Consider the following 27958-nt stretch of genomic DNA (forward strand, 5'->3'; position numbering starts at 1 on the left):
CCACTCACCCATTCACACCAATTCCCTCACACATTCATACAGCTCATCTATATGCAGCACTTTGTCACATATAGCATTCACACGGAGCAACTTCGGGTTAGGTGTCTTGAACAGTGGTATGTAGGTAAGTGGAGTCACCGTGTACTAAATATTATATACAGTATTAATGTTATACGTCATAGACACTAGATAGCATCTTGGTATGTTGTTATACTTATAGAAGAGTATAGGGAGGAAAAACAATTTCTCATTTGCTTTGTGTAGATTTTCTGATTGTCTCTGTAGGCAGTACCACTCAGGGTTATCTTTCCTTTAACAACAGTCAACTCTGCCTTGAAAAGATTCCTTCAAAAGAGTCACTTGTGTATCAATGCTGTGCAGACAGCAGGTCCAGCAGGTCTTCAGACAGCACTACCATCACTGTGGAGGCTGAGGAAATCTAATTCCACTGTTTATGTCGGTCTGTCACGCTACATAGTAGTAAAAACAGGAGACAATGAGTCTAAAAGCATCAGCCTCATTCTGTTGAGATGTTACAGGTGGTCTTTTTTTTTAGACCACTGCTGGTTTCAGTTTCCTGGTAAAGTCATTCATACATTTAGGGCCTGAGTTTTTTTTTTATGAGACTTTCTTTTATTAGTCTCACATCATTGTAGTGACCATATCCCTCTTTATGTTTATAGTTCAGTTTAGGGCTGGGTGATATCATATATATTTTATCCATCATTCAATATTGAGATATATATTCTGTATCAAGATAGAAATCAAATCTGTATGTTTGTAAGGCTGGGCGATATGGCTCAAGTTTTTAAGGTATATCCTGATATATGAGGCCTTATATGTGGATATAAAGCTGCACACATGTTTTTTGTCTGGACTCATGAAAAGTTTTCTTTTGAGAGTGACAATACACTGTAAATACACTCTAAAAATACTTTTCACATGTATCACATGATCTTAAAATGCACTTCTTGCCTTTCATATCTGTGGTTTATTTATTTAGCTATATAATGTTAAATTAAGGATATTTACGTGTGTTAGAAACAATGACATTGACTCATGTCTAATTTTATAATGTAATGTAATATTCATAATTTAATGTCTAATATTTATTATTAATTTCAGTTAATATCAGGAAAAGTCACAGGTAACTTATCACGTTATGAGAATATCCAAAATCTAAAACCATATCAGATCATCTTCCTCCACCCTGTCCTCTTCCTTGTGTCTTCTGTTACACTAACTGTCCTCATGTCCTCCTTCACAACATCCATGAACCTTCTCTGTGGTCTTCCTCTTTTCCTCCTGCTCGGCAGCTCCATCTTCAACATCCTTTGTCCAATATAATCGCCATCCCTCCGCTGCACATGACCCAACCATCTCAACCTTGACTCTCATACTTTATTTCCAAGTCGTTCAACCTGAGCTGTTCCTCGAATCTGCTCATTTCTAATCCTATCCATCCTGGTCACACCCAAATGAAAGCATCTCAGCATCTTCTTGTCACAATATAAATATAATATTGAAATATTTGCCAGCTTTTGGTTCAGGTCTTTTGAAGTGTGAATATATCTGTTATTGTAAAATCGTCAGTGCTGACAGTTCTAAGGGCGCCGGGAACCAGCTGGAGCAGCAGCAAAGCAGCAGCTCCTGTACCGAAGAGCTTAAAATACTGATTTTCTTCTAGGACTTTAGTGCAGGAGAATAGTCGGTTTATAAACTTATATTTCAGAAGTTCCAGAAATGACAAAGAACTGTCAACTGTCTGTCAGTACCTCATACATCTACACAAATCTATTTGTTTAAAATGTCTATCTTTTTTGTACCTTGTTTTATAGAGTCAGATAGTCTGGACTTCAGACTTAGTGAAATTCATTCCCTCACCTACAAACTACCAGAGAAGAACCGGGAGATGCTGGAGATGCTCATCAAACACTTGGTCAAGTAAGTGCCGACAGGCTCCGTTGTCATTTACCAGAGCTGAATTAATGTGTCATTGTCTATTTCTAAAGGTCAGGCACAGTGTATTCCATCCCAGCTCTGTATTTGTTGACAGTGTGTGCAGCCACAGTGATGAAAACCGCATGACTCCCTCCAACATGGCTGTCGTCTTCGGACCCACACTGATGAGAGCGAAGGAGGAGACTGTGGCAGCCATGTTGGATATCAAGTTCCAAAACATTGTCGTTGAGATTCTCATCGAGGACTACCAAAAGGTACTACATTCTAAGTTTGAAGTACATATAAGAAAAAACATTTGTGACATTTTAAAGGGATAATTTAGATTTTCGGAAGTGTTTCTAAAAGTGTGGCATCACCAGCACCAGGAACCAGCCTGGGACATGGAAGCTCATGCTCACAGATGGCTGCTGGCTGTGATAAGAGGAAAAACTGATATTAGCCTCTTAACAAACTGGAGAGTGACGTTTGTGTGGCTTTGTAAACTGCTCACTTTCCTGCACCCAAGTCCATAGAGAAAATCAATGGTTTTATATCACGGCACACAGGAGTTGATCAGTTGCTGCCTCCATCAGCACAATAACATCAAATTTGTTATTTTGTGGTTTCAGTATGTGAAATCCTTTTTTTTTGTTTACCTAAGAGACACAAACTTACGTCATGAGGCAGCAGACAAGCGTGCATGGTGCCATCACTGCTATGTGTCAACACCTTATACAGTCACACAAAAAACAACAACCCTGAACTATCACTATAAATCTTAACCTCTGCCTCATTTCCTATAGATAGATAGATAGATAGATATATAGATAGCACTTTACAATACACTCATAAATAAAAGAAATAGAACAATAGGAGATAAAAGCAAAACATATGTCATGTGAGGAAAATAAAACATAAAACAAAATGTTAGATATAGTCAGCTATACAAGAAGGTAGAAAATATTAGAATAAAAGATAGAAAATTATAATAAAGTGACAAGTGTGAGGGCATATGCTGCAGCTATGCAAGGAAGGAATGGACAAAATTAACCAGATAAACAATCCAAACCAACAACAATGAATAATTAGTGCAAATGGGCAGTTCTAAATGAATATGATATTGTATTAGAATGGAACATGAGTAAAACCAACAAATATGCAGTTTGTGCAAAGTACGAACTCTCTAAAACTAGCTGCTGGACCAAAGTATAACTGCAACTTTGGTGTGTGTGTGTGTGTGTGTGTGTGTGTGTGATTACAGATCTTTAGTTATATGCCAGAGGACAGCACCGCCCCACCTGTCCCTCCTCCGCGGATCACCCCGAGAAAGCGGCAGCCCATCACAATCTCCAAGCGGCCAGCTCGTGTTTTTCAAGCGCTTAGTCACGACCAATTCCAGAAAACAGAGAGTAATTATTAGTCTCTCTTTGGGCCTGATTGTCATTGTCGTCCTCATCATTATCCCATCTGTGCTGATCTGATCTGATACTGTAGATTTACTTTTAACATGTTTCTTCATCAGTTTTACACCATCAATTCATGACACTTTATGCTTCACTGTTTGTCCATAAAATAACAACAATCATTTTCTAAACAAATATTTTTTTATCATCATCATTATTATTTGACTTGATTGTTAATAGGAAATTCCTCATGTGCTTTTTTTTTCCTTCTTAATTTGAAGTCCAAATAAACATATATGCTCGATCTCACATTAGTCTTTCATTTAAAGGCCTCAGACTAAATCATGTAATTTTCCTTCTGTTTGAACCCCTCTTTAAGTGGGTGGGACTCCATCATCTCATACACTGTGGCAGAGAAATGTGCAGCACCTGCAGCTTGTCCTCCCTGTGTTGTGTGATATTTAACACTCCTTAACTTACTGTTTGGTAAAATAACTGGCCATGTGGTGTGATCCATCCAAATGTGTGTATTGAATTCTTTAACCCTTAATTTCTATGCCATCTTGAATATCTGGCCTGGTAGTTGTTATGTGAGCTTTACTACATTTCCATTCACATTGATAGACATATTTGACCTATTGTTTTTTTACTCAATTTCAGCTCCTGCTTTTTGAGTCCACTTCTTGTGGTCGCAACCTTGCATCAATTGTTGTGTGGTTTCTTTGGAACAGATGGCCAGAACGAAGGCTCAGTCACCGCGAACCCGGTTCCCTTGCAGCGGACAAAACCTGTAAGCTTTCCTCCAATGGTTCCAAAAGAACCCCCACCGAGACTACCAATGATGCCCCGACCCAGACATTTGGACTCTGACGCTGGGAAGATAGAAGATGCCAGACAAAGGCCAGATTCCTCTTCAGCTGCAAATGGAGAATCTGGAGTGTATGTGAGCCGAGTCCCATCATTCCAGAGCAGAAAACCATCTCAAAAGACCACATCCGCCCACAGAGAAGGTATGAGGAGTCCTCTCTGTGTATGCTGTAGGGCAATATGGGAAAAATAATATCACAAAATACTTGTTTGATCATTTGATATCGATATGTATCACGATATACAACAAATCAAATCAATATATCTGGAAGGCTAGTGGTTTATAAAAAATAGTATTAGGGCAACACCAATGGCGAGTGGAGCTTTTGAAAATTTGAGGTGAAAAGACTCTAATGGGGGAAATTATTGTTTTTGTATTTACCTTAAAGGTGAGAGAACAACATTTTAAGGTCTTTGGAACAATTGAAGATCTTCCTTGATAAAAGTACTTTAATAAATGTCTACAGATAGAACCCTAATCCCTCCATACTTACTACTACTTACATAAATAACTAGGCTTAAAATTAAAGAGGCATTATTAAGTGGCTTTTTTAAATATAATTTTGGCTAGTCCATGTATTTTTTAAATCAGTATATATAATATTTCATTTTAGATTTTTTTAGATATTTCATTAAAGTGAGTGTATTTTACAAATCTATTCAATATAATAAATATGATGATTATCAATGCAACACGACATCCAAAATCAAAGACCATGTCATGATAGAGAAATAATATCCATCATTTGCCCAGACACACCTGTACGCCGCTATACAGTGTATAGTTGTATAGTGAATATAATAGATACATTGTGATGCAGAAAGCTTCATATTGCACCTTTAATCTCCACATAACCACATGTTTAATTTAGTGAATTACTTCTCATCTTCTGTTTGTGTAATTCTTTTTTCCAGGAGATTCTGAAGGTCTGACCAGAACAAGGTCTGCAGAGAAACCTGCCATTTGTCGACCCCCGGTCAGGCCTCCCGAGCCCCCGTCCAGACTCCCCCCTCCACAGAAGCCTCCGAGTGCAGCCAGCAGTGAGGCCACACCCACTTCTTAGTAAGAGCTCCTCTGAGATATAAAAGCATGCAGACACTTGTTTTTAGATCCTTTGAAAATACAGGCGGGCACAAGAGTTTAAAAAAATGGAGCTGCAGTTTTAATGGAAATAAATGAATAAAAAGTCATCGTAAACATGCAAGAAATGTGCAGTCAGCCAAATACAACAAGCTGACTGTTGCATCACAAAGGTTTCAAAGAAAGAAAAGGGAAAATAGAGGGTGAATCATGTGTTTGTCTGTAAAATGAACATTTCACTTTTTTCTTTTTTTTTCCTGCAGTGTTGCCTCGAAAGCAAAGTTTTTTGAAAATGCCTCCCGGTAAGAAGGAAGGTATGTCTTAGTTATTTTCTTTGTTCTTTGTCACTGTGCGTTGGGCGTGTGTGTGTGTGTGTGTGTGTGTGTGTGTGTGTGTACAAAAAAAACCCAACTAAGCTTCACTCCTAAATTTACTTGTAGATTGAAAAACTAGGAAGGAAGCTTCGGTTCCTGCTGCCCAGACAGTGAGCTGGCCTGTCTTATCAAAGAAAGTTTTATCTTTTTATTATTCCAGTGTCTACATCTAGTTTGCTACAATGTGTCCAAATGGAGACGGGTGTGACCTGCTGGTGTGAAGCTCATGTTTGGTCTTCAGAAGAAAAGGACACATTTTTACTTTAGTGATTGTTCCTCCAAAGCTTTTTTTTGGAATTTTTTTTTACAAAATTTAGCCAGAATTTGTCAAATATGGATGGATGGATGACAGAAAGGTCGGTTTCTCATGCTTTTTTAACTGTATGTTTCCTTTTATGAGTTTAAGTTTGTGAGCCAATGGCAAATTTCCAAAAAAAAGAGGTGAGAGTTATTGGAATTTCACATTTATTGAGTATTTTTTATGCTCTTCAGCGTGTCAGTTATACTAGTTGTAATAAACCAGAACATTAATGTGTGTTTTGTATTTGAAACAGAAAAACTCTTCCTGAGTCGGATTGTCTTTGTTTAATTTCTTCAGAACTGAAGTTGAGGAGCTGAACACCGCATCATGTGACCTGCGTGACCTGAGGACCTGAACTCTTATCCTGCTTCACTGAGGAAAATGACCCTGAACAGTAAATAAGGATAACAACTATGTTTTAAACAACATGGAATCAAAGTTAAATGTAAATGAGCTTGTACTGTCACTGGCTCAGCGTTTTAAAGTTGGGACAGTTGAGTATTTTTTTTCCTTCCCCATCACTTACACTCCAATATTTAGTCATTTTACAGTTAAACAGAAACTAACTGTTGTGACTGGTTATGTCTTGTATAGCATCTTAACACTCAGTAGTGTAACCAAAGTGTCCCAAAAAAAATGTATTCATTCAAATTGATACGTAAAATGAATCACTTGAATGGATTCATAATGACCAGTTTGATAATTATTATTAATTTTAAAATGTGACATATTTGGTCTAATTAATTTATAGATTTTGTAAATTCATTGAGACAAAATCAATTTTATGTATTTTTTTTATTGAATGTGCTTAAAGATGAGCAACTGCTAAATATGCTGTTACAGTATTAAAAAAAGAAGAAGATTTCATGTTACAAAATAAACAAATGATTTGGTGTGTAATATTAATCATCACAGTTACAGCTCAAACATAGTTCACTTTTCAAATAATTAAAATAATATTTGCTACAGGAAGTGCAGGTTTGTATTACAGTGTATAATTTACACTGAAAACAAAGTTATTGTGTTAAACACAGGGGGAAAAAAACCTGATTGACCTCTGACCTGACTAGTCAGTTTGTACAGGTTGTGTAGTTGTTGTTGTTTTGTAAAGAGTGAAAATAACCTTTAATAGTTTTGCTCCTCAAATGGATTATTGTGATTGAAAAAAAGTGGATCAAAAATGATTGCTACGACATGACAAAAACACGTTTTTGTTTGTTGAATTTTATTATATAGTTCTCAAAATTATAATGTTTGGTTTAAAGGTGTTTTTTTTGTAAATTCATTTGAAGAGCCAAACCTGAACTCTCAGGTTGCTGTCTGGTTTCCAAAAAGTTAAATATATAAAAATAAATAAATAAATGCAGCCTGATGTTAAACTGACTGTGTGTAGGTGTGTGTGTGCATGCATGTGTTCTTGCTGTTGTTTCTCTCTCCTCACTTCTGACTCAGTTCACGGCTTCTTAACATGATGAATCACTCTATTGTATCTGATGGCTGCACTCAAACATGACTTAACAGTGCGACACTGATCTCTGCCAGCCAAGTGTCATTTCACTTGTCAGTGAAAGTGTAAAGACGGTGACACGTGCTGTGTAGCTTGTGCTCAGTGAGGTTTCAAGCAGTTACCGTTTCAAATATTTAGTCCGTATTAAAATAACTACACCTGGACTTGTGTTACACATTTTGCCAGCTTTATTTAGATTATTCTTTCTTCAAGTCCATTTTATTTGGTGTCCTCTAATTTTGATGTGGCAAGACGTGAGTGATTATAACTAAACACTAGTGAAAACTATCGAACACTTCCAATAGATATTGTTTTTGTTCAACAATAAAAACGAACACTAGACTCCTGAGAGCGGGTGAACGTCAAGTAGTGCACCCTGGGAAATTATACTGTGTTTAGAAATAAATGAAACAGAGTCCTGGCATCTTCTGACTAATTTCTTTTCACCATCAACAAAGTTTTTGCCAAGGTTGTAACTTTTTAACTCGGGCGAATGGCACAAAAAGGTGAATGACATCTCCTCATATCAGAGTAGATGTCAAAGTCAAAGCTGTGCATTGACTTTGTGTGTAAACTCACCATGCCTACATGCTGATGTGCCCTTGGGCAAGACACATAACCCCACGTTGCTCCTGACGGCTGAGTGGGTATGAAACATGAGTGATAGAAAATGTGCTGCACATAGATGCGCTATATACAGTAAATACAGACCATTTACCATGTGTCCAGTGTGACTGCGGCATATGGAGGAAAGACTTTAAAAAATGCTTTTCTCTAGTCTTCTGTTCAGGATTGTTTCAGGTGTGTCTAGAAATATGGCTTGATGATGCACAGGAGCCATCGTTAGCATAACTCTGCCTCAAGTTTTTTTTAGTGGTTTATGTTTGTTCACAACTGACGTGATGTCAGAGTATTAACATTAATATTCTGTACAAACACTGACAAGCAGCAGTAGACTGAGAAGTGTGAGTAGAGCTGGATACTAAGCCACAAAAATATGCAGTTTATAGTGTTATATTAATAATAGTATCAATAATAGTCAAGTACAGGCTACTCCGAGGTGGTAGGAGGGGCCCCAAAATCAAGTTCTGCTTTGGGCCCCATGAAGGCTTGGATCAGCCCTGAGTGTGACAGTGCATTAGGAGGAGAGGACTAAACTCCAGTGGACACAGACGCACATACATGCTTTAGGTGTGACCATCATTCACTACGTCTTTGTTGAACAGAAACTTAAACTTAAAGCGTTCATTTACATAGACTCTGGTCCCCACCTAACTTACCAGACCAGTATGAGTGTGTGACAGTGCACTGGAAAGATAAGGGATCGCCAAAGTGATTAAGAGCCATTTTGAGAAGAGCAGGTAGTTGTAGCATGTAGCACACATCAGTATGTGACATCTACTTTGTATTATTGCAGTTCATTCAAAACTGTAACCTGGTTCAGATACACTTACACATCAGCCGTTCAGTGTTGGTTTCCACCCACCTGCACAGTTCCAGTCACGTGATCCAGTCCACTTGGTTAACCCGGGCCCTGGCTATGCTCCGGCGGCCCCCGACACAGAGAGGAGAGAGAGCAGTTAACCCTCCGTCCGCAGCCAACCTTTGGCTTTTCCACAAGTCTGCGTTTGAGACAAATAACTGCATCAGTCACAACTGTCGAACACAATTTGAACTGCAATCTGTCAGATATTTCAGCTTGGACCACCATTATCATAAACTAACCCTCATAAAAACAAATGCACACCTTCCTATATTTCCTATGTATAAGCAGGGATTCAAATGTGCTCCCTCCTCCCGTGTTTTTAGCTGGATCTGTCTCCTCCGTTAACTCCCATGCAGCTATCATGTTTCTATAGGAAATACATACAATTTAAGAAGCAGAAATGGATCTCAGGATTATACGCTCTGTGTGTGTGTTCCTGTATTTTCAGTCGGACATTATAGTTAGTTTTGCTCTCTCCTCCCACTACATTCCACCCTCCACTGCCAGCCTGTGCCGCTCCTCCTCATCATCTGCAGTTTTCACTCACAGCTCCTGTACCTCAGCAGCAGCAGCAGCAGCAGCAGCGGATGGAAATTCTTTGTCGATTTGATGCTAATTCATAATTGGATTAATATCAGGCTAAGTGTGTGACTCTTGACAAACAGAGAGCACACGCACAAAGAACAAAAGAATGTGTGTTCTCACTGAGTGGAGCACACACTTTACTGGATGTCCAAACTTGCATTCATGCTAATGTATTCAACTGGTTTCAGTAATCTGTAATTTGGTCGTGTTACATTTGGGTAACTATTCTGCTCTTCCATTAACAATATGTATACTTAGAGTTTGACTTTGGCACAGCGTCACATATTATCTGTCCTCTTACCCTGCTTTAATACTGGAGTCGTATTCCATTATCTATCTGTAAGTGGTAAATAGTTTGTATTTATATAGTGATTTTCTAGTGATGATGACCACTCAAAGCTGCTTTACGCTACAGTTTTGCCATTCACCCATTCACTCACGCAGATTATCTATGTGCAGCACATTTTACACCCATTCACACACGCAACGTGGGGTTAAGTGTCTGCGCTACCGTCGCTGTCTGCCTGTCTGTCTGTCTGTCTGTCTGTCCGTCCGTCTGTATAACGCGTCCAGTTTCTTGAAATGATAACCAAACTTGTCTTCGATGTGTAGAGTCAGAAGTTTTTTAATTGCTTTCAAAAAAGTATACAGTTTTACACCTTTTGAAAAAAATGCACATATTGGAAAAAAAACACCAAAGCAAGTCACAAAAGGTATAAATCACACGGGACGACTTCAAAAGTGTCCGGACGACAAAACAGACGAGGGACAGATCAATATATACACTTAGTGTTTTCATGTACAAAGAATACGCTTAATGTAATGCAGTATACACTGTGCACATATCAGCTATTGTCCACCGACATCATGCACCAAACACAAAAGCCTTCTGTGATGATGTCAGGCCAGTATTCAACATGTACAGGAGCGTCTACAGTCATGTGGCTCATCCACTGTGTCAGATATAATGACACGACACTGCTCCAATAAAAGAGAACTACCACATTATCAAGAACTAGCATTCATTTAAAGGGTTAAAGAAAACCGATTTGAACTGTTAACAACCGTCGCGCAATATAGTGCATTCAAAAAATGGTGAGAAAAGTTTATTTCTGTACTCTAGAATTGGATTTAAACTGAATCCTGTTGTAATGATTTAATACATTAATACAAGAAATCAAATGAGTGTTTTCTGTAAAGACATGGCTCCTGGTTTCTGTTTTGTACCCGACTGCTGCTCAAATAACAGAAGACACATTTCAAATTTCAGAGCTAAAATTAGCGGCTGTGTTGGGGCCAAGTCTCCTGGATCAACTGTTTGTCCACAGCTATTGGATTCCCTTTTCTCCCCTCTTTGCTTTTTACACAGTAAACACAAGAAAAAGACATAAAGACATTATAGGGACAATTCTTTTTTTTCTTTTTTTTTTTTTTAAGTTAACAAATGCAGAGTCAGTGTGTTACATACAGTAATCAGTGTTCAGGAGAACTGGAACCAAATTGACACTTTGCTTTGACGTGATGTGAACAGTGACAGGAGAGAAAATGGCTCCGTAATGCCTGTTACACATAGTACGACTGGTGCGGTCCCATCTAAAAGATGACAATCATGGGGATTTCTTTGGTAATGGCTTCTGAAAGCCAGTGAAGATTTTCTGAGTGTCAGACATGTACAGAGTGAGTGCTGCTGTGAACCACATGAATGACAAGCCAATAAAAATGCAAAATATGGAAGAAATGTAATTCTGTTGTACACCAATTAAGACGGGAATTCCAACTGACCATTGTACACTAACTTGAATCATATCCTATGATTCACTCAATGCCATTTGATTTGTAATGATCTTACAAGATTGCTTAGATACCACAAGGAGGCTTTAGAGAAGGCCCAACTAAAAATAATCAAATAATTCATAACGATTGCATTATTTATAGCAACTGCGGTCAGTGGATTATTTGCGTTTACTTGTGTTACTCACACTCGTAAACATCATCCATGACCGCTCGCCTGGGCCTAATGCTAGACATACAGCCGACAACCATGCAACCAAGAGCTTGAATCAAGTGACACACATGGTCGACCAAGCCTGAGTGAACCCAGCTGAGTCTGCCAGCGATCTGATTTCACTCTGCACACACGTCTGGCACAGATGCCCTTTTGGCCAACTTCAGATAAAGGGGAAAAAGGGAACCAATCACAAACCCCTGGTGCGCTAGAGATGAAGACAGAGAAGTGACGTCCACTCCAACAAGAATGTTTGTTGACTAGTTTTCAGTCGCTCTGCGTACTGTGGCATTTTGATCTATGTCCGTTAGTCACGCCTCTTGAAAGTGGGCGGTGTCTACACCCTTTACAGACTCACACTCAATCTCAAGTGAGATCCTCAGTCAAGCCGGGATCAAAACTGGTGACCTTCTTGATGTGGGGCAACAATGCTAGACACCGCACCACAGTGTGTCCCTCAAAATATAATATATAGAACAGCTGTTATACTTTCAATTATCTGACAGAATGTGGATATTTTTTCAGTTGGGATTTGACCCCTCTCAAAGCAGAACAATGTGTCTAATTCAATTCAATTTGATTTGTATAGGCACTGCACATAGTAAGGCAGAAACCTTTAAGATGTTACAAAGAGAAGCCCAACAATGCACAGGCATCAAACCTCCCTTTTAACAAAAGAAGAAATCTCTGACAGAACCAGACTCCAAGTTGTGCAGCATCCGCCTCGGCCGGTTGTGGTGAAAGGAAAAATGGGGGACAGATGAGAGGTGGGAGACAGAAGAGAGAGACCAGGAGCAGATGTTCCAGTTCTCGTTCTGTATGTTACACAGTGACTCTTCATAAGTCCCTCATACACCCCACAATCTATCCCTTTAAATTACACGACAACCTTCACTTGATCAACATCTGTAGTTAAATTCGTCAGATAACCTGTTACGTAAAACTGTTTACTCATCAGTGTACAAAACAACTGTTGTCATGCCTCCTGATAGATGTGGACACTATCAGTTAGTATAGAATATAATCCAGTCACTGGAGGAAAACATGGATGTCTGTAAAGCTAAAGGCTACACGTACAGTTATACACACGATGCATGCAACCACTTGCTTGGAAAAGACACATTTCTTTATAAAACAAAGTGTTGCATTTACAGAGTTATAAAACACTGATCTGAAGTGCTGTCAGTGTTGTAATCAACATGGACTTTCTGCTATGATTCTAGTTCTTCTACTAAAAAGATGTCATTTCCATCTAAGCTGAACTCACCTCTCGCAGTGTGTAAGTATAATGTATGTACAAGGTTGTTTGACCAGCCTGGTTTATGCAAAATAGGACTACTACAGAATAGTATTAGGGCCATATGTGAATAAAGGCAGCCTGTGGCCAAGTGGAAAGGGAACTTGGCTTGTAACTGGAAGGTCGCCGGTTCAAGTCCCCACCAGGTGGAAAGGCCTGGGGTACCCCTGAGCAAGGTACCCAACCCCCATTTCTCCCCGGACGCTACTCAGTGGCAGCCCACTGCTCCTAATTCTAGGATGGGTCAAATGCAGAGAATAATTTCCCTAAGGGGATTAATAAATTATAAAAACAAAAGTTTTTTCTCACGGTGCAAAAGTCAGACTTGAAAAAAACTACTGGTTCTGAGATTGAAGTCAGAATTCTTAGAAAAAAAAGAGTGAGAATTCTGAGATTTGAGTCCGAATTAGGACTTCTTTTCTGTTTTTGTTCCCATGTGGCCCTAATGCTCTTCAGTAGATAATTGCATTCACTTGACTAATACTTTTCATCAGTTTCACTCAAGCATCACTGTGTTCGGTTATCTTCAAAGCATTCCACAGTTTTTTTATTTAGCATTTTTCCCCCGTTGGGTTTTGGGTCATGGACTCTCACATTGTACATCTGAAGATCTTCCACTTCAAAGCTGGCTGTGAGTTTATATTGATTGTCCTGTTGGAACATTTCTGCCCTAAACTACAACCTGTGGCAAATTTTAATTCACCATTTCTCTGTTTGGTCTGGGAGGAATGATGTTGAGTGAAGAATTGTGAGCTTGGTATTATAGTTGATGACTTCATTTGAGTTTTATCAGCAAATCTCTCATTGGAACTGAAAATGTTGAAATTCCAATGTGGGGCTGAGCGGAGTGTTGTTGAGAGGCTGTTTAAGTATTAATAACTGTGGTAGTATTAATTACTCACACACTCTGGGCCAAGAATCGGCTTGTGATATGAAAACATGGCTGTAAAAAAAACTGATTTGAAAATCTATAGCTTAAGTCGCTTAAGTCTACAAACATGTTTGGCAAATTGTCCCAATGCTTTTTCCCACTGGAAACTAAAGTTTGTAAACCCCTCGCTCCCTGCACCAAACTCCATAGAAAATAAACAACACAGCACACAGGAGTTGTCGAACCACTGCTGCCTCAGTAAGTTCAAAAGTGTTATTTCGTAGCTTTACCTCAGTGACACAAACGTACAAACAGCAGCTCCTGTGTCACAGGAAGCTAAAAATGCTGACATTAAGATCAGAGAAGAGCAAGATAAATTGTGTCCTCGGTGGGGGCCACAAGTGTCTGTGTCTCAGTGCAGGGGCCACACGGAGCACACTCAGTGCTGATTAAGTCGAACAGTTTTGCAGCAGCATTAAGTTTATTCTGCCGTTTTTTTTTAAACAAAAACTTCTGTACATATGAAAATGTACATGCAGCAACACTTTTGGTAGCCATATCATTAGTATCAGGAACTAATTCATGTAACTCAGGCATTCAATAACTGCGGGTTGTTGCTTGAAAAAGTGTCTCTTTAATTATCATATTTGAATTGAATCTTTTAAAAACAGAGTTTTACCACTACATATTAATGTCAGTGCTTTAACTTTAAATGAACAACGTATTGCCAATGATCAGAAAAGGGTTCATTTACATAACACCAACAAACATGAAAGGACGTCTGGATTTTATTGACTCAGTCAAACCAGAGCAACTTATTAAATGAAGACATGTGAACAGGATTAAGAACAAGCATGTCCACTGTTTTTGAGTTGAACAGAATAGTGTCACTTAGCTGCTACTTCTAGCTCAGTGCACTATGAAAGATAACAGTGACACATAATTAGATGTTTAGTTTCATGGCTGCACCACGGCCACATTTCTCCACTTTGTAGAAAGAGATTTGGTTTCTGTTCCCTGACGTGATCCATTTCTCCTGTGCAATCTCTTGTTTGCTTGTATTTGTTTTATATTTATGTGTACCTCATCAGGTATTTGAATAATGAAGGTCACATGCAATACTTTGTGCTGCTTTCATGTTTTTTAGTCGACTTGGTGCATATGTTAAGCAGCAGAACTACAGCAGAGCTGTCAACATGTCGCGCCGCTCTTCAGATAAAAGCTTTATCATTTCTGAGCAAACAGTCTCAATTATGGCTAAAAGGAAAAATAACTTTGAACAATAAAAGTAATGATTATGGGACAGGGCTCAGAGCTATTAGACCAGACGTTAAGGGAAACAGTGCAAAGTTGTCATTTAAGTTTATGGAGGCAACAAAGCTGAGTCATTTATTCAAAATAAAAACAAAAAAGATCTACTGGTGAAACAAGATTGGTTTAGCCAGACCTGCCAGCATCTTTGGTACATGCACTGAGATTATTTCTCCAATCATCTCTGGAAAGCTGACCTTGGTGTGGAGTGACTGAGCCTGGATGAAAAGATCAAATGTAAACTGATGCAGCTTCTTCACCGTCTGAAACAGAAGAATTCATACAAAAAGAATGAATGAAATACAGGCAGATTGTTGTCAGTCACACAGGGTTTTCATTGTTTTCCTTAAAATGGCTTGGAAAGCAGTCTACAAATGTAAGGGCTTTTAAATATCCTGAATCAAAGTGTTTGAGCTGAAGTAAGGATTTAAAACATGTTACAAAATATTCAATTTGACTTTACTGATCCATAGAGAACTGATTTTCTCTATGGACTTTGGTGTGTGGAAAGTTTACTTTAAAAAGCGACACACACTTTTGTTTCCAGTTGGAAAAGGCTGTATATTAAGATATTGTTAACTTGAGCGGGTGTAGTTGTCTAACTCAATGCCAAGAAATGGACTGAGAGCTGAGGGAGGGAGAGGAGGAGGGAGGGAGGAAGGGAGGAAGGGGGTGTGGTCTGATCATGAAATCGGGATCTACAAATAACATTAACTAGATACACATATACCTGAGAGGTTTAGTTACACTTTAACAACACATACATTTTTGAAATGATGCTAGCAGTGTCTTAAGTTAGTAGCTACACAATAAACCACCACACTTGGGGGTGACAGTGGCTCAGTGAGTTGCCTTTCAACTGGAATGTTGGGGATTCAATTCCCAGCCTAGTCTACATGCCAAAGTGTCCTTGGGCAACACTTAACCCAAAGTTACTGCTGACGGTTGCGCTGGCAGCACGTGAATGGGTATAAAAGATGTGCACACATAGATGTGCAGTATGAATGTATGAGTGAATGGGTGTGTGTATGTTCTAGATAAGCAGCACAATGATAAGGCTGCCATCTGCATAGGTTTAGCACTACCAGGTTTGTGGGAGCACTTTTTAGTTAAAGCGTATAATAGAAGAAACCTCTGAAGTGATTTATGTCAGTGTTTGAGAATAAAGTCATAAAATTACGAGAAAAAACCCAAAAACAATCACACAGACATGGAGGAAATCCTCTCATTTGTGGAGAAGGAAATTGCTGGTAGTGGTTAACTACAGCTGGTTACATCTGTGTGCTGTACAAAGTTTAGGTAGCATAGGTTTTACAGTTTCAATAGAAGTTGTATTAAGACTTTTCCACTTTTTTGGTGTGTATACAAACAAAATACTGCGACTTTATTCTTGTAATATTAGGAATTTTCTTTTGCTAAAAAATATTTCAAATACAGGTTTGGTTTATGACAAGAATCAAAATAGTAATATATCAGCTAAAAGTCATAATATTGTGACTTTATTGTCATTATGTTACGACATTTTTCCACTTTTTGTGTTTGTGTTGTATACATCCATCCTCATGATTTAACTGCAGTGTCACACAGCTTCAGTTTATCATAAGAATCAACATGCCAGTAAACTAGTGAAAAGTGATATATAAATACAGTACAATATACGTTTTCAAAATGATGCTAGCAGTGTCTTGAGTTAGTTGATACATAAAATGCAGCATTGTGAAAGCACCACTTTATATTAATTATAATTATAGAGAGATAAGCAGGATAATTACAACTATTTTGATTGATTTTGCAGCCACATTTTGAGGCATGGGGAAAAGAACATGTGTAGATGTGACAACAGTGAAGGTGAAATGATAGAAGATGGTGTTTCTCACCATCTGGAGAGAATCCAGGAGTCGCGTGAGTTGGTAGAACCTCTGAGAACAATTGGTCGCCATTCGATAGTTAACAAGCCGATCCAGCTCATTGATGTAGGTGAGACGCAGCTCGTCAAAGTACTTCTGACTCTTCAGACCCTCAACGGGGACTGAGGGGAAAACAGAGACAACTTTTCACTTCAGGTTCTGTGGGGGACTTTGTTTCCATGCTCAGGTCAGTGACTTACTGATGCTGAAGAGGAGCAGGGCCTTCATGCAGAGATACTCCTCCTGAGTGATCTGCAGCAGCACAAACTCCTGTGACAGATGTCTCATCCGTATGCAGTGCTCGTACATGGAGGAAATGTGCATCCGGTGTCTGCAGATGTAAAAAGGTCCAGGTTAGTGATGTGAATGAATGAAAATGTTCAAAGGATAAATGAGTCTCCACATTAGTCTGTAATGGATGACTACAGAGGAGGAGAGAATGTCAGAGGTTAGATGTATTTTACTTTCAGACTGTAATAGTGACAGTGAATTATCTTCCTAACAATACAGATCTCTGGAGCAGGACGTCAAAAACACACATCCCCTGAATCACTGTCGTTTCTTACTGGTTTAAAATCCATCACAGAAGGGGATTGGATATTTCACAGTCATCGTGAAATCGTTCTGCCCTGGATTATGGATCAGGAAAAGACTGAACACTGAAATATCACCAATCTACCAGAGAAATGGAAAGATAAAGAGATGGAGCGGAATGGAAGTGTATGCTGAGTTTCAGGTGTATGTTTGAATAACTGCAATATACACAAGCCAGTGTACAATGCAATTGTTATCAATGAAATATTATTAAGTTCTGGATAAGCAGAACAATGATAAGGATGTAGTTTGATTTACAGACTTGGGAGTGACTTTAAAATATGGGAGAAACCAAGAAACTAATGAAGACTAGGGACCAATTACTTAAAAAATCACAAAAACTCCTTCCAACTATTTACTTCAGCAAGAAATAAAGTAATCAAAACAATGTGCAAATACAAGGCAAATGTCTTTATGTCGGTTATTGAGTCTGCAAAAGGTAATGTCAAGAAGATTTGGCCAAACATTAAATATATAAATAAATTAAAGGCAAACAATTAGATGTATGGGTGAAAGATCATCTTGCTGTGGCAACTGAATTTAATACATTCTTTAAGTTCAGTTTAAGAAATCTCACACTTCTTTATTTTATTATTTTATGTTATTGATTCCTGAGTCCAAAAGTGACCTCCATTATAGGTGAATAAAAAATTCCAGCTAAGGATGCGTATGGTCTGGATACGTCACGTCATAAGATTCCTTTATATGCCCATTAACACATACCATTAATCTATCAATCAGACACTTTGTTGTTCCTACAGTATGGAAAGTGGCCATGATTACTCCAATTTTTAAATCGGGGGAATAAAGCAGATGTTAAGAATGATAAACTAGTTTATTACCAGTTTTATCTAAAATGATTGAAAAATGGACAGCAAAGCACTTAATAGATCATTTAAATAAATGTTACCCTCCAATTTTGTTTACTTTACATATTAATGATTGAATTAATGTTTGTAAAAATATCACTATCCAGGCACAGTCTGTCAAAGGAGAAGAAGAACTTCAGATTGTACATGAATTTAAATATCTTGGAGTTACAGTGGACTCCAGGTTATCATTTAAGAATCATTTTAAAAAAGCACATCGAAAATAATTAATTTCAACACAATTTCAGGCTAATCAGATCATCATTGCCAGCAAATGCAGACAAGATTATTATTACTATTGCTTCACATCGGGTACTGTTTCACTCACTGGACACTGGCAAGCATGACCACCTTAAAACCAATAGAATCTCCCTTAAAAAGACTTAGATAGAAAAGTATTAGATAGAAAGCCTCTTTCCTTCTATCATTGCCTCATTCTAAAGCAATACAATAATCTTGCTCCAGCCCTCATAGACGTACACCATTCAGTAAACAGGTGATAACAGGTGTTATCAGTCAATGGTAGTGAGATTTGAAATAACATTTCAGCTGCAATGAGACAATGGACTACCTTAAATACATTCAAAGCCCATCTCAAGTGACAGTTTTTACTGTGTTGCTTAAAATCCTCTTCACACCCCAGTTGTAACCAATTAATGAATGCATTGTTACAAAAATGAAAAGTGTCACCTATGGAACGGCAGGCTTGTAAAAACACCATCCTATCATTTTTGAACAGCTCGAACTAATTAATTTGATCGTGTTGCATCAGTCAAACCCCTCTTCATGCACTAATCGCACATGCTCAGTAGATAACACCAGACCTTATGCTATCTTACTAAATCCTACGGGACAGTTGCAGCAACGTTATGGCAGAATAGTGCCAACAACAGGTGTTGGTTGCAAATGAAAGACGTTTTTTTTGGGAAAGCTCCTGCCAAGAAAAAGGCTGAAGCAAAGCAATCCAAGACCAGAGTGAACATCGGTGCTGTGTTTGAACGGTGGCTACAACTGAAAGGGCTGCAAAGTGATGACATGGTGGCCTTGCTTCTACTGGCAACCGGAAGGGTTAACTTAATGTCTTTGTGGACTTTTTAGAGTATTTGTTGTTTTTCATCTTCACATTGTGAAATGAACAAGTATCCAAAAAATTCAAAAGGTAGCCTGCTCAAACAGGATCTCCAAACCCTACCTTTAATGCTGTTAATGTTTTTTCATATTTGTACTGTGGATTCTTATTGATGTTGTGAATTGTCTTTTTAGTTGTGCATTGTTTGATAGTGTGTTATTTTTCTAATGTGTTGTTTTTGTCTGACCTGCCAGGGACAACAGATGTAAAGTAGCCTTTTGGTATTCACAACAGCAAGAGAATCTCTGAAAGACTCAGGTGAGGAGGCGGAGCCTATCTTAGGCAGATGTATCCACTCACTGTGGATTATTCCGAGTTTCTCCTGCTGCGTTCCCATGTGAACCCACTTGGATTATATTCAGCGATTTGACTACGGAGCACCAGGACTGTAGCATTCTCAAATTAAAGTGTAGAGTGTAATTCCATTCATTTTGTCTGTTATACTCACACAGAACTTAGAACTACGTAATAAAGACATTTAGTCAGTGACTTTCTTTTATGTAAGAAGTTAGGACAAAATATTTATTATTGATATTGAAATGCTCACCTCTGCCAGGTGACCAGTGGTCTTTTGGTTGTGGTCATGCTTTCATTATAACACGACATTAAGCCAGTTTGAGACCTCTGGTTTAATACATGGGGTTAGGGTTAGGGTTAACCCTAACCCTTGTACACTTGAGTTTAATTTTGGTACAAAGTGATTTCATTTCTTTGTTAACTAGAAATTAAAGCCATTTATTAGTGTACCCTCACAAATGTTGATGACAATAAACCCACAAAAATGTGCATTTGAAGTTGTGTGTAATCAATCCTGGCTTCATATATAATACACTGTGTATTATATATATATATATATATATATATATATATGTATATATATATATATAAATAGTATATATAAACTGGTGACATGATTGTTCTTAGAGTGAACCTCTTGTTAACCATCAGTAAAAGTGTTTGTTTCTTGGTGTTGTACTAAATGTGATGCTAGCTGCCAGGCCACACACATCCATACACCCCTGTGTTTTTTTGCTTTGTCAAAAACTTTGCTGCTATTTTGCATAATGATTGTGGCGTCACATTCAAGGACACTAAAAACAGCAAAGAGGGAAAGAAAACAACACACTAATGGTCCTCTCTTATTTAAAGTATCCACTTATGTCAACGTGGGTTACTATTCACTATTCAATCCCTTACTTAATTCTCATATTTCCTGACATTTGGATAGGTTGAATAACTCCCGTTTTTAAAGCTGGATTTATTCAGTTGAGCTCCGCAGTGCACAATTTCTCAATTGTTTTTTGGGCCACTTAACAGAAGCCTCACCTTATAAAATCTATGAACATGTTCAGCACTTAATCTTGCTATTAGACAACCGGCACCAAACTCCATTAAGAAAATCAGTGATTTTTACAGCATAGCACACAGGGGTGTTGATCCACAGCTCCTTCCATTAGTAAGTTAAAAAGAGTAAATTTGTGACTGTGGTGTTTTTTTTTCATTCAAATTAACCAAATGAGGCAACAGTAGACCAGCAGCTCCAGCAGTGTCCCCACAAGCTAAAAACAGATTTTCTCTATGGACTTTGGTGTGGAAGAACAAGCAGCTTACAAAGTTCAGTTTCCAGTCAGAAAAGGCAGTTTCACAGCGAGATAGAGCAGCAAACATACTCTTAAGATATTATGGACATATGCAAGGTGAATTTCTTCAGCGAGTGCGACTGGATTGTCTGTCCGGATTGTTAATCTATTTTTTCTAATAAAAAATAGCTTAATTTCTGCACAGTTGAAGTCATTACAACTGAACTGAATGAACAGATGAGGCCCTACAATATTGCATTTTGGGGATAGCAAAATATGCCCCTATTTAAAAAAAATATATATAATAATAATGAAATATGCAAATTTTGCAGTGGCAAGCACTGTTGCTTGATAGCAAAAAGGTCACCAGTAGGGCCTTCCTGTGTGGAGTGTGCGGGTTCTTCAGTTTCTTCCCACTGACCAAAAACATGTAGAGGTTAAAATGGAGAGTCTAATTTGACTGTAGGTGTGAATGTGAGAGCAAATGGTTGTTCATCTCTGTATGTTGACCCTGCGATGGACTGGTGACCTGTCCAGGGTGTACCTCACCTTTCACCCTTTGTCAGCTACGATTGACTCTACTGGACTAGGTCATAATATTTCAATGATTTCAATTTTAGTCCAAATTCTTAGATTTATTTGCTCCATTTTTCAGTGAATTGCATTTGGTTGGGACAGATGAAAAAGTGGTCAATGGGTTTTTTTAACCATTAATGTTCCCCGATCATAATTAGACAGACTTATCCTCTGTAGTTTTTAATATTCATGCAATATCTTCCATCAGGGCCATGAGAGTGAGTGTGAAAACTAATGTTCCCCAATTTAATCTCAGAGTAACAAAAGAGTGATGACCAGTGCCTGCCACTATTTCTGCTTTACTTTTATAAAAGTCTGGAGGTTTCTTTGTGTTTGGGCAAAAGCAGGAAAGAGAATCACAGAAAGATGGAGAGAGAGACAGAGACAAGTGTGTTAGCACCAGCCTACTCACTGGGGTGATATGTATTATGAGGAGACCAGAATTTAGGTCACCCTCTGATAAAACCCTTTTAGAGATGATAATTGAAAAGAAGAATTCAGAGCAGTGCTTACTCATTGAACACAAGATCTGGGGCAAAGTAAAGCATCCTTCCGTTGACGTTCTTATAGGACCTCCATCCCAGAGCAAACACCATCACTCCCATCCACGAATGCTGAATGACAGTCATTTGGTCGTCCATGTGGAGATTTCTAAATCCTGAGGAGAAACAATACAAAGCACAAAACAAGATACTTTGTTGTAAAAAAACAAGTCCATGTACATCTCACCAGAATATTCATTTTCAAAACAATTTCAGCGAGAAGTGATGAATGATTAAATCATGATAGGAGCCAACTGCTAAAAAACATCACCAACACTAACTGAGACAAGACCAAGAATTTTAGGGACCGACACTAAGTCGAAACCAATGTATCGCCTTTTTGTGAAACCAAAAACACTTTGTACTAAGCCAATTTTACAACATTCTAACTATAAGGTTTCTTTTTCATCCAATCACAATAACGATTTGTACAATAAACCAGTTGTGCTCTTGAATAATCCTAAAATCCTCTGACCGATACCACTTTTATGAGTGCACTACTTCTGACCAGAAGAACAGCCCCTTTCTATATTGAGGCAATGCACTGACCTTTATGGACCTTTATAGGCTTTATTAATTTCTTATTTAATCTGACTGAAATCTCTTGCTGATTGTTCTTTGTTACCAAATGGATACAATTAATTGCAAAATAACTTGTGGTGTCCCTCAGGGATCAATTTGAGGCCACCTTCTTTATAATTGATGTGTTACCCATTGGTTGGGCTAAAATGCCTGAAAAGAAAGCAAACAAAGACATAAAGTAGAGAAATAAAAGGGAAAAGAAAACTCAACACAGGGGCACACAGCACATCAGTGGATAGGACTGTTGCCTCGCAGCAAATAGGTCACCAGTTTGAATTCTGATTTAACCACGGGCCTCCAATTTCCTCCCACAGTCCAAAAGGATGAGGATGAAAATAGCCCATAGGTGTTATTTGTGACAGTGAATGGTTGCTCGTCTCTGTATGTTGACAGTGCGATGGACTGGTGACCTGTCCAGGATGTACCCTGACTTTCGTCCTATGTCAGCTGGGATTGACTCCAGCTTCCCATGACCCTCATGTGGAGGATAAAGTGGGGAAAATGGTGAAAGTGGACTGTGTGTGCACCAGCGAGATAGAGAGTTAAAGTGGGGAGCAGGGAGGAGGAACAAGATCAGACTTTGTGGAAAAGTCAGTAAGCAGTGGGTCACAAAGTCTAATATGCATTCATTTGAAACAACTTGACTGTCTGAGTGAGAAAATTGACAAACAAGACAGAAAAGGTGTAAAAAAAATGGATTCATGTAAAAATCATGATTCTTGATCCTCAAAGATTCTAAATTGATTAAAAAATGACAGATATTTTTTTTTTTACAGTATAATAAAAAATAAAGGCTTCAGTTTTAAGTGAGCCAAGGTATGTCATACCCTCACATAACTTTTTCATGTTATACCCACGATATAACTTTTTCAAGTTATAACCAGGATACCTGTGTAAATTCAGCTTAAATTAATGTAAATGTTTTTTTTCTTGGATTTGGTTGTGTTACGTTGCCTTTTTCCAAATATAAAAGCTACATAATCTTGCATCTTAGCAGCTCTATGAAGTAAATCAATTTTGAATAAAAAAAAAAAAATCGATTTTTAATTGACTCTTGACCCAGGAACCGGAATCAAATCAAGATTCACACCTCTACTGATTACAACTGTCTACATTCACAAGAAAGACCCTCACTGACAGACACGTGTCAATATCAGCAGAGACTTCTTCAGGTCATCAGTCGCGGAGCTTAGGGCTTTATAAACCATGGGTGAAACTTAAGAATCATGAGTGAAACTCACAAAAAAGGAAAACAACATATTTTGTCCAGAGCAATACAAGTGCTACATGCAGAGCTGATATCAAAACTTGCAAGGATAATGTGGATTTATTAGATAATTAGCTAATCCTACACTCCTGTGTGTTACCTGGCAGTCCTTTTGCCCATTTGACCACTTTGACCAGCTGTCTCTCTCCCAGCTCGTTCAGGCTGGTGAGCAGTGTAGCAGCAGAGTCCGGTTGCCGATAGTCGTGTCCCGCATTCACCACCTCAGGCTCAATGGACTCCAGGATATTAAGGAAGACTACCTGGGAGTTAAAGTTCAGGCTCATTTTAGGAGACAGGTTCTGGATCACCTCAGCAGAGTCCTGCACAGGATGATCCTCTTCAGGGTTTTTCTGTTGTCCAATCTTCTTTAGCTTACGTGCTGTAAGACAAGAATCATAAACATTCCAACTTCAGCTGTGACATTTCACCATTTTTTTCAAAAGGTTAGTTACAAATCATCCAAATGCTCAACAGAAATGTTTTCATTTGTATGCACACTTTTGAGCACTTTGACATATTAGATTAACTTTGCAGCTGCTTTGAAGGCGATGTGTCCTTGGGCAAGGCACTTAACCCCACCTTGCGCCAGACAGCTGTGCCAATAGCGTGTGAATGGGTATGAAAGATGTGCTGCATATAGATGTGGCGTATGAATGTGAATGTGTGGTTATCAAGACTTTTTACTCCATACAGTGTTTTCCCATGTTTTGTTTTTCATTTTCACTTTTAACAGAACAACAGAACATACGGCCCAGACATTCACACACATACAGTCTGGCTGAAAGTGTTGTGCATGAAGTCACAGTCTATGGCAGGCAGTTAAGGTCCTGTCCAAGGACAGAAATGGCTCCCAAACAGATGAACATTTCCTTCATCTGTATCTGGATCATCTGTAGGGAGGGGCCTATTATAGGCCGGTTGAATATTTTTTACCAAAATCCAGTCAGTAAAGGGCAGGACCAAAATGACCTTCTGGCGCTTTCATCTGTCATATGTTGGTGAAGGAGACGGATACATTCTACATTCAATGTAATCTGGATTTACAGAACAACTTTAAATTGAATCAGATGGTGTCTACTGTTAGTAGAACAGACTTAGATCATTGCTAAGACCTTGTCCCAGTCAGCAACCGACAGTCCTATGCCCAGCTCTTCATTCCATGCTCCCCTAACACTCCTCGTGATATCAAACAAACTGTGAATGAGGCGGAGAAAATCTATCTGTTAGCGAGTCAAAAGAGGCAAATCATCCAACTACACAGTATCTTGAATTAAAGCTAAGCCCTCCCGTCTCCAGGTGTGACATTTACACCTTACAGTTAACTGAAGTGTGTAGACAACGAAATGTTCAAACATGCTGATTTGAATTCAACTCAGTCACTTACAACAGCTAATGTCACCATTGCTAAATAAAAAGAAAGTTAAACACACAATGGAAACTGTTTTTATTGTTTTGTGCATTGTTGAGAATGAAAACCGCCATAAAAAATGTTGCAGCTGTAGTTTTTAAAATCCTTTTTTTTGTGAATTATCAATTTTATCCAACAATACTCAATACTGATCTGCTAATGGCTTTAAGCATATTAAATCAAATTTAATTGGGATGAAATCTGTCATACCAGATGAGCCTCAGCTGGTGGAAGGTCCTTTTGTTATGTGTGTAGATGTGTTTTGTGCCATTATTGCTTTTCTATTTATTATTAATTTCTGCTGGTGGACATATCTGCAAATAACTGGTTTCCTCCATAACCCATAAAGGGAGTAAAAGATAAAGAAAAATCCAAACATGGTAAATAATGAATCTATCTTTGCTCCAAGCAACAAAGCTACAATTTCTTTCCTCGCAAAGCTGAAAATCATGAGGCAACGGCTTCATGACAACCTGCACTTACACAACTACAGTAAATTGGAGCAGGCACTTTGATTTGACTGCCATGTCTACCAAGTCGCGACACAGTCCAACTGGATTAATTCTATAAGATTATATAATATTATAACATATCTATAATATTCTATATACAGCCACCAGATCCATTTCCTTCTTTAGCAGTCTGGCTTAATACTGCTGCTAACCATGAACTACTGACTGTTCTGTGTTACAGAGCTGTGAACAGTTCTGCAGCACTCAGCCTGTTATTTCAGAGTGACAGAAGTGCTAGAGTGCGAGTGACAGACAAAATGACAAATGATGACTATACTGAAAGGGCAGTGAAGAACAATGAAGATATTTTTCTTGTTGAATTTTCTTGGAAAAAAAGCCACATTTTATGGTTTAATTCTTTGACAATAATATCTGCCTTAAGGCAGTAAAAAGCCACTAAGAATCAAAATATGAGCAAACATATTATTTCTGTAATCCCATTTAATATTGTTGACTGGAAGAAGTGTTAATTGTAATGCGACTGCCAGTGGAGAATCTCTCATTGAAACTGCAGCCTGGCTTTCCAGCTCAGCCTGATAAATATTGAATTGCCAGTTATAGATACAAGCTAAACCTCTGTGTGAAGGAGCAGCGCTGAGAGCCGCGCACGCAACACACAGCAAGTCCTCACATTTCCATTTCTGATCCAGTAACAAACACTGGAAATATAAAATGGTTGATTAAAAATTCCTCTGTGGGATTCTCTACTGTCTATCACACAGAGAGATATTTGCTGTTTGCAGAGATCAGGTTGCGCTAACCTTAAGATCTGTGTGCTTGAGTTGAAGGAATATGGATTCAAGTCTTTGTTACGCTCACATTACGTCCAGCGGAACAAATAATCAGCAGATACTGTCAACTGTTGTCATACACAAGCAGTCATTTGACCAGTGTGTGTGTTTCTACCTTTGTGAGGACATTTTGACCTTGTGGGGACATTTTGTCTGGGCCTCCCATATTTAAAGTAATTCTTCGGGGTTAAGACCTGGTTTTAGGGTTAGGGTTATTATTAGGTTTAGGTCATGGTTAGGTACTCAATTGCGATGGTTTAGTTTCGGGTTAGGGTTAGTCCAGTTGTAGTTATGGTTACAGTAAGTCTCAGGAAATGAATGAAGTCAATGTAATGTCTCATCTCACCTTCTCTGCTTTATTGGATCAATGTTTGAATAAAGGAATATTATTTGTAAATGACCTGTTGAATGGTGAGGACAGATTATGTCTCATGACTGTTTTAGGTCAGGAGTTCTCAAACCTTTTGAGGCCAGGAAATCTGAACAGGGGAGGAAATATTCCAAGGACACCCTCAATATATGAACACTGATATCTTATTTGAGTACCTTTTATACTCCAAAAAAACTCTCTGTGAAAAGAAAACTCTGACATCTCTCTGCATAGCTCAAAGTAGGGATGAGCCGATAACATACTCATTCATCCATCTTCTACCACTCTATCCTCAACATGAAGGTCGTGGTGCCAAACCCAGCTGACCAAGGGCAAAAGGCGGAGGACGCCCTGGACAGCAGGGCCACATGGAGACAACCATCACATACCTACAGCCATTTTAATTTACAGTCTCCACTCACTGGGAGAACATGCAAACCCCATGCAGAAAGGCCCTTGTTCTGACCAGGTCGCAAACCCAGGTGTGCTGTTGTGGAATGCTAATAAACACAATTTTTTTCTCGGTTTAGTTTGTAGTGTTCCATACTTTTGACACTTTTTGTCGTTTCTTACGCTGTATATCTTTTCCCTTGCTCCTTGCTGCCTCCTTCCATGCTTGAGGTACTTAAGCAGCGTAAGCTTACTGGACAGCGGACAGTAAGTGAGCGCATTGTGTAACTGTAACCCTGAGTGTCTGATGCAGCTACAGTATACTCGGGGTGATTTTTCTGGGCAGTAACTCCATTCTTTCAGCATATAATCCCTGAAGTCTAAATATTCTTTTCACCCATCTTTCTGCCTG

General features: G+C 38.6%; 2 protein-coding genes across 4 annotated transcripts in view; one reads left to right on the top strand and one right to left on the bottom strand.

Annotated features, from left to right (window-relative positions):
* The window catches only part of LOC131458056 (oligophrenin-1-like), a 32430-nt gene extending 25080 nt beyond the window's left edge, over positions 1-7350 (top strand). Inside the window, exons 17-23 of the mRNA XM_058626736.1 lie at positions 1839-1944; positions 2057-2216; positions 3203-3350; positions 4076-4354; positions 5127-5274; positions 5556-5606; positions 6265-7350. Of these exons, the coding sequence (XP_058482719.1) occupies positions 1839-1944; positions 2057-2216; positions 3203-3350; positions 4076-4354; positions 5127-5274; positions 5556-5598 (884 nt within the window). The 3' untranslated portion in view covers positions 5599-5606; positions 6265-7350. The remainder of the gene's footprint in view (positions 1-1838; positions 1945-2056; positions 2217-3202; positions 3351-4075; positions 4355-5126; positions 5275-5555; positions 5607-6264) is intronic.
* LOC131458057 (androgen receptor-like) overlaps positions 4256-27958 on the bottom strand; it is a 44484-nt gene continuing 20781 nt past the window's right edge. Inside the window, exons 4-10 of one of the 3 annotated variants that reach the window (XR_009240054.1) lie at positions 24176-24454; positions 22198-22342; positions 17137-17267; positions 16907-17058; positions 15227-15292; positions 8961-9096; positions 4256-4379 (exon numbers count right to left, since the gene is read on the bottom strand). Coding sequence is in view for 2 of the 3 variants with exons in the window: in XM_058626738.1 (XP_058482721.1) it covers positions 15134-15292; positions 16907-17058; positions 17137-17267; positions 22198-22342; positions 24176-24454 (866 nt within the window). In the remaining variant the exon portion in view is untranslated. Of the gene's footprint in view, positions 4380-8778; positions 9097-10154; positions 15293-16906; positions 17059-17136; positions 17268-22197; positions 22343-24175; positions 24455-27958 lie in introns of those variants that run through there. The other 2 variants (XM_058626739.1, XM_058626738.1) reach the window with 2 other exon arrangements.

This window comes from Solea solea, chromosome 4 (genome assembly GCF_958295425.1).
Source record: "Solea solea chromosome 4, fSolSol10.1, whole genome shotgun sequence".
NCBI classification, from domain to species: domain Eukaryota; kingdom Metazoa; phylum Chordata; class Actinopteri; order Pleuronectiformes; family Soleidae; genus Solea; species Solea solea.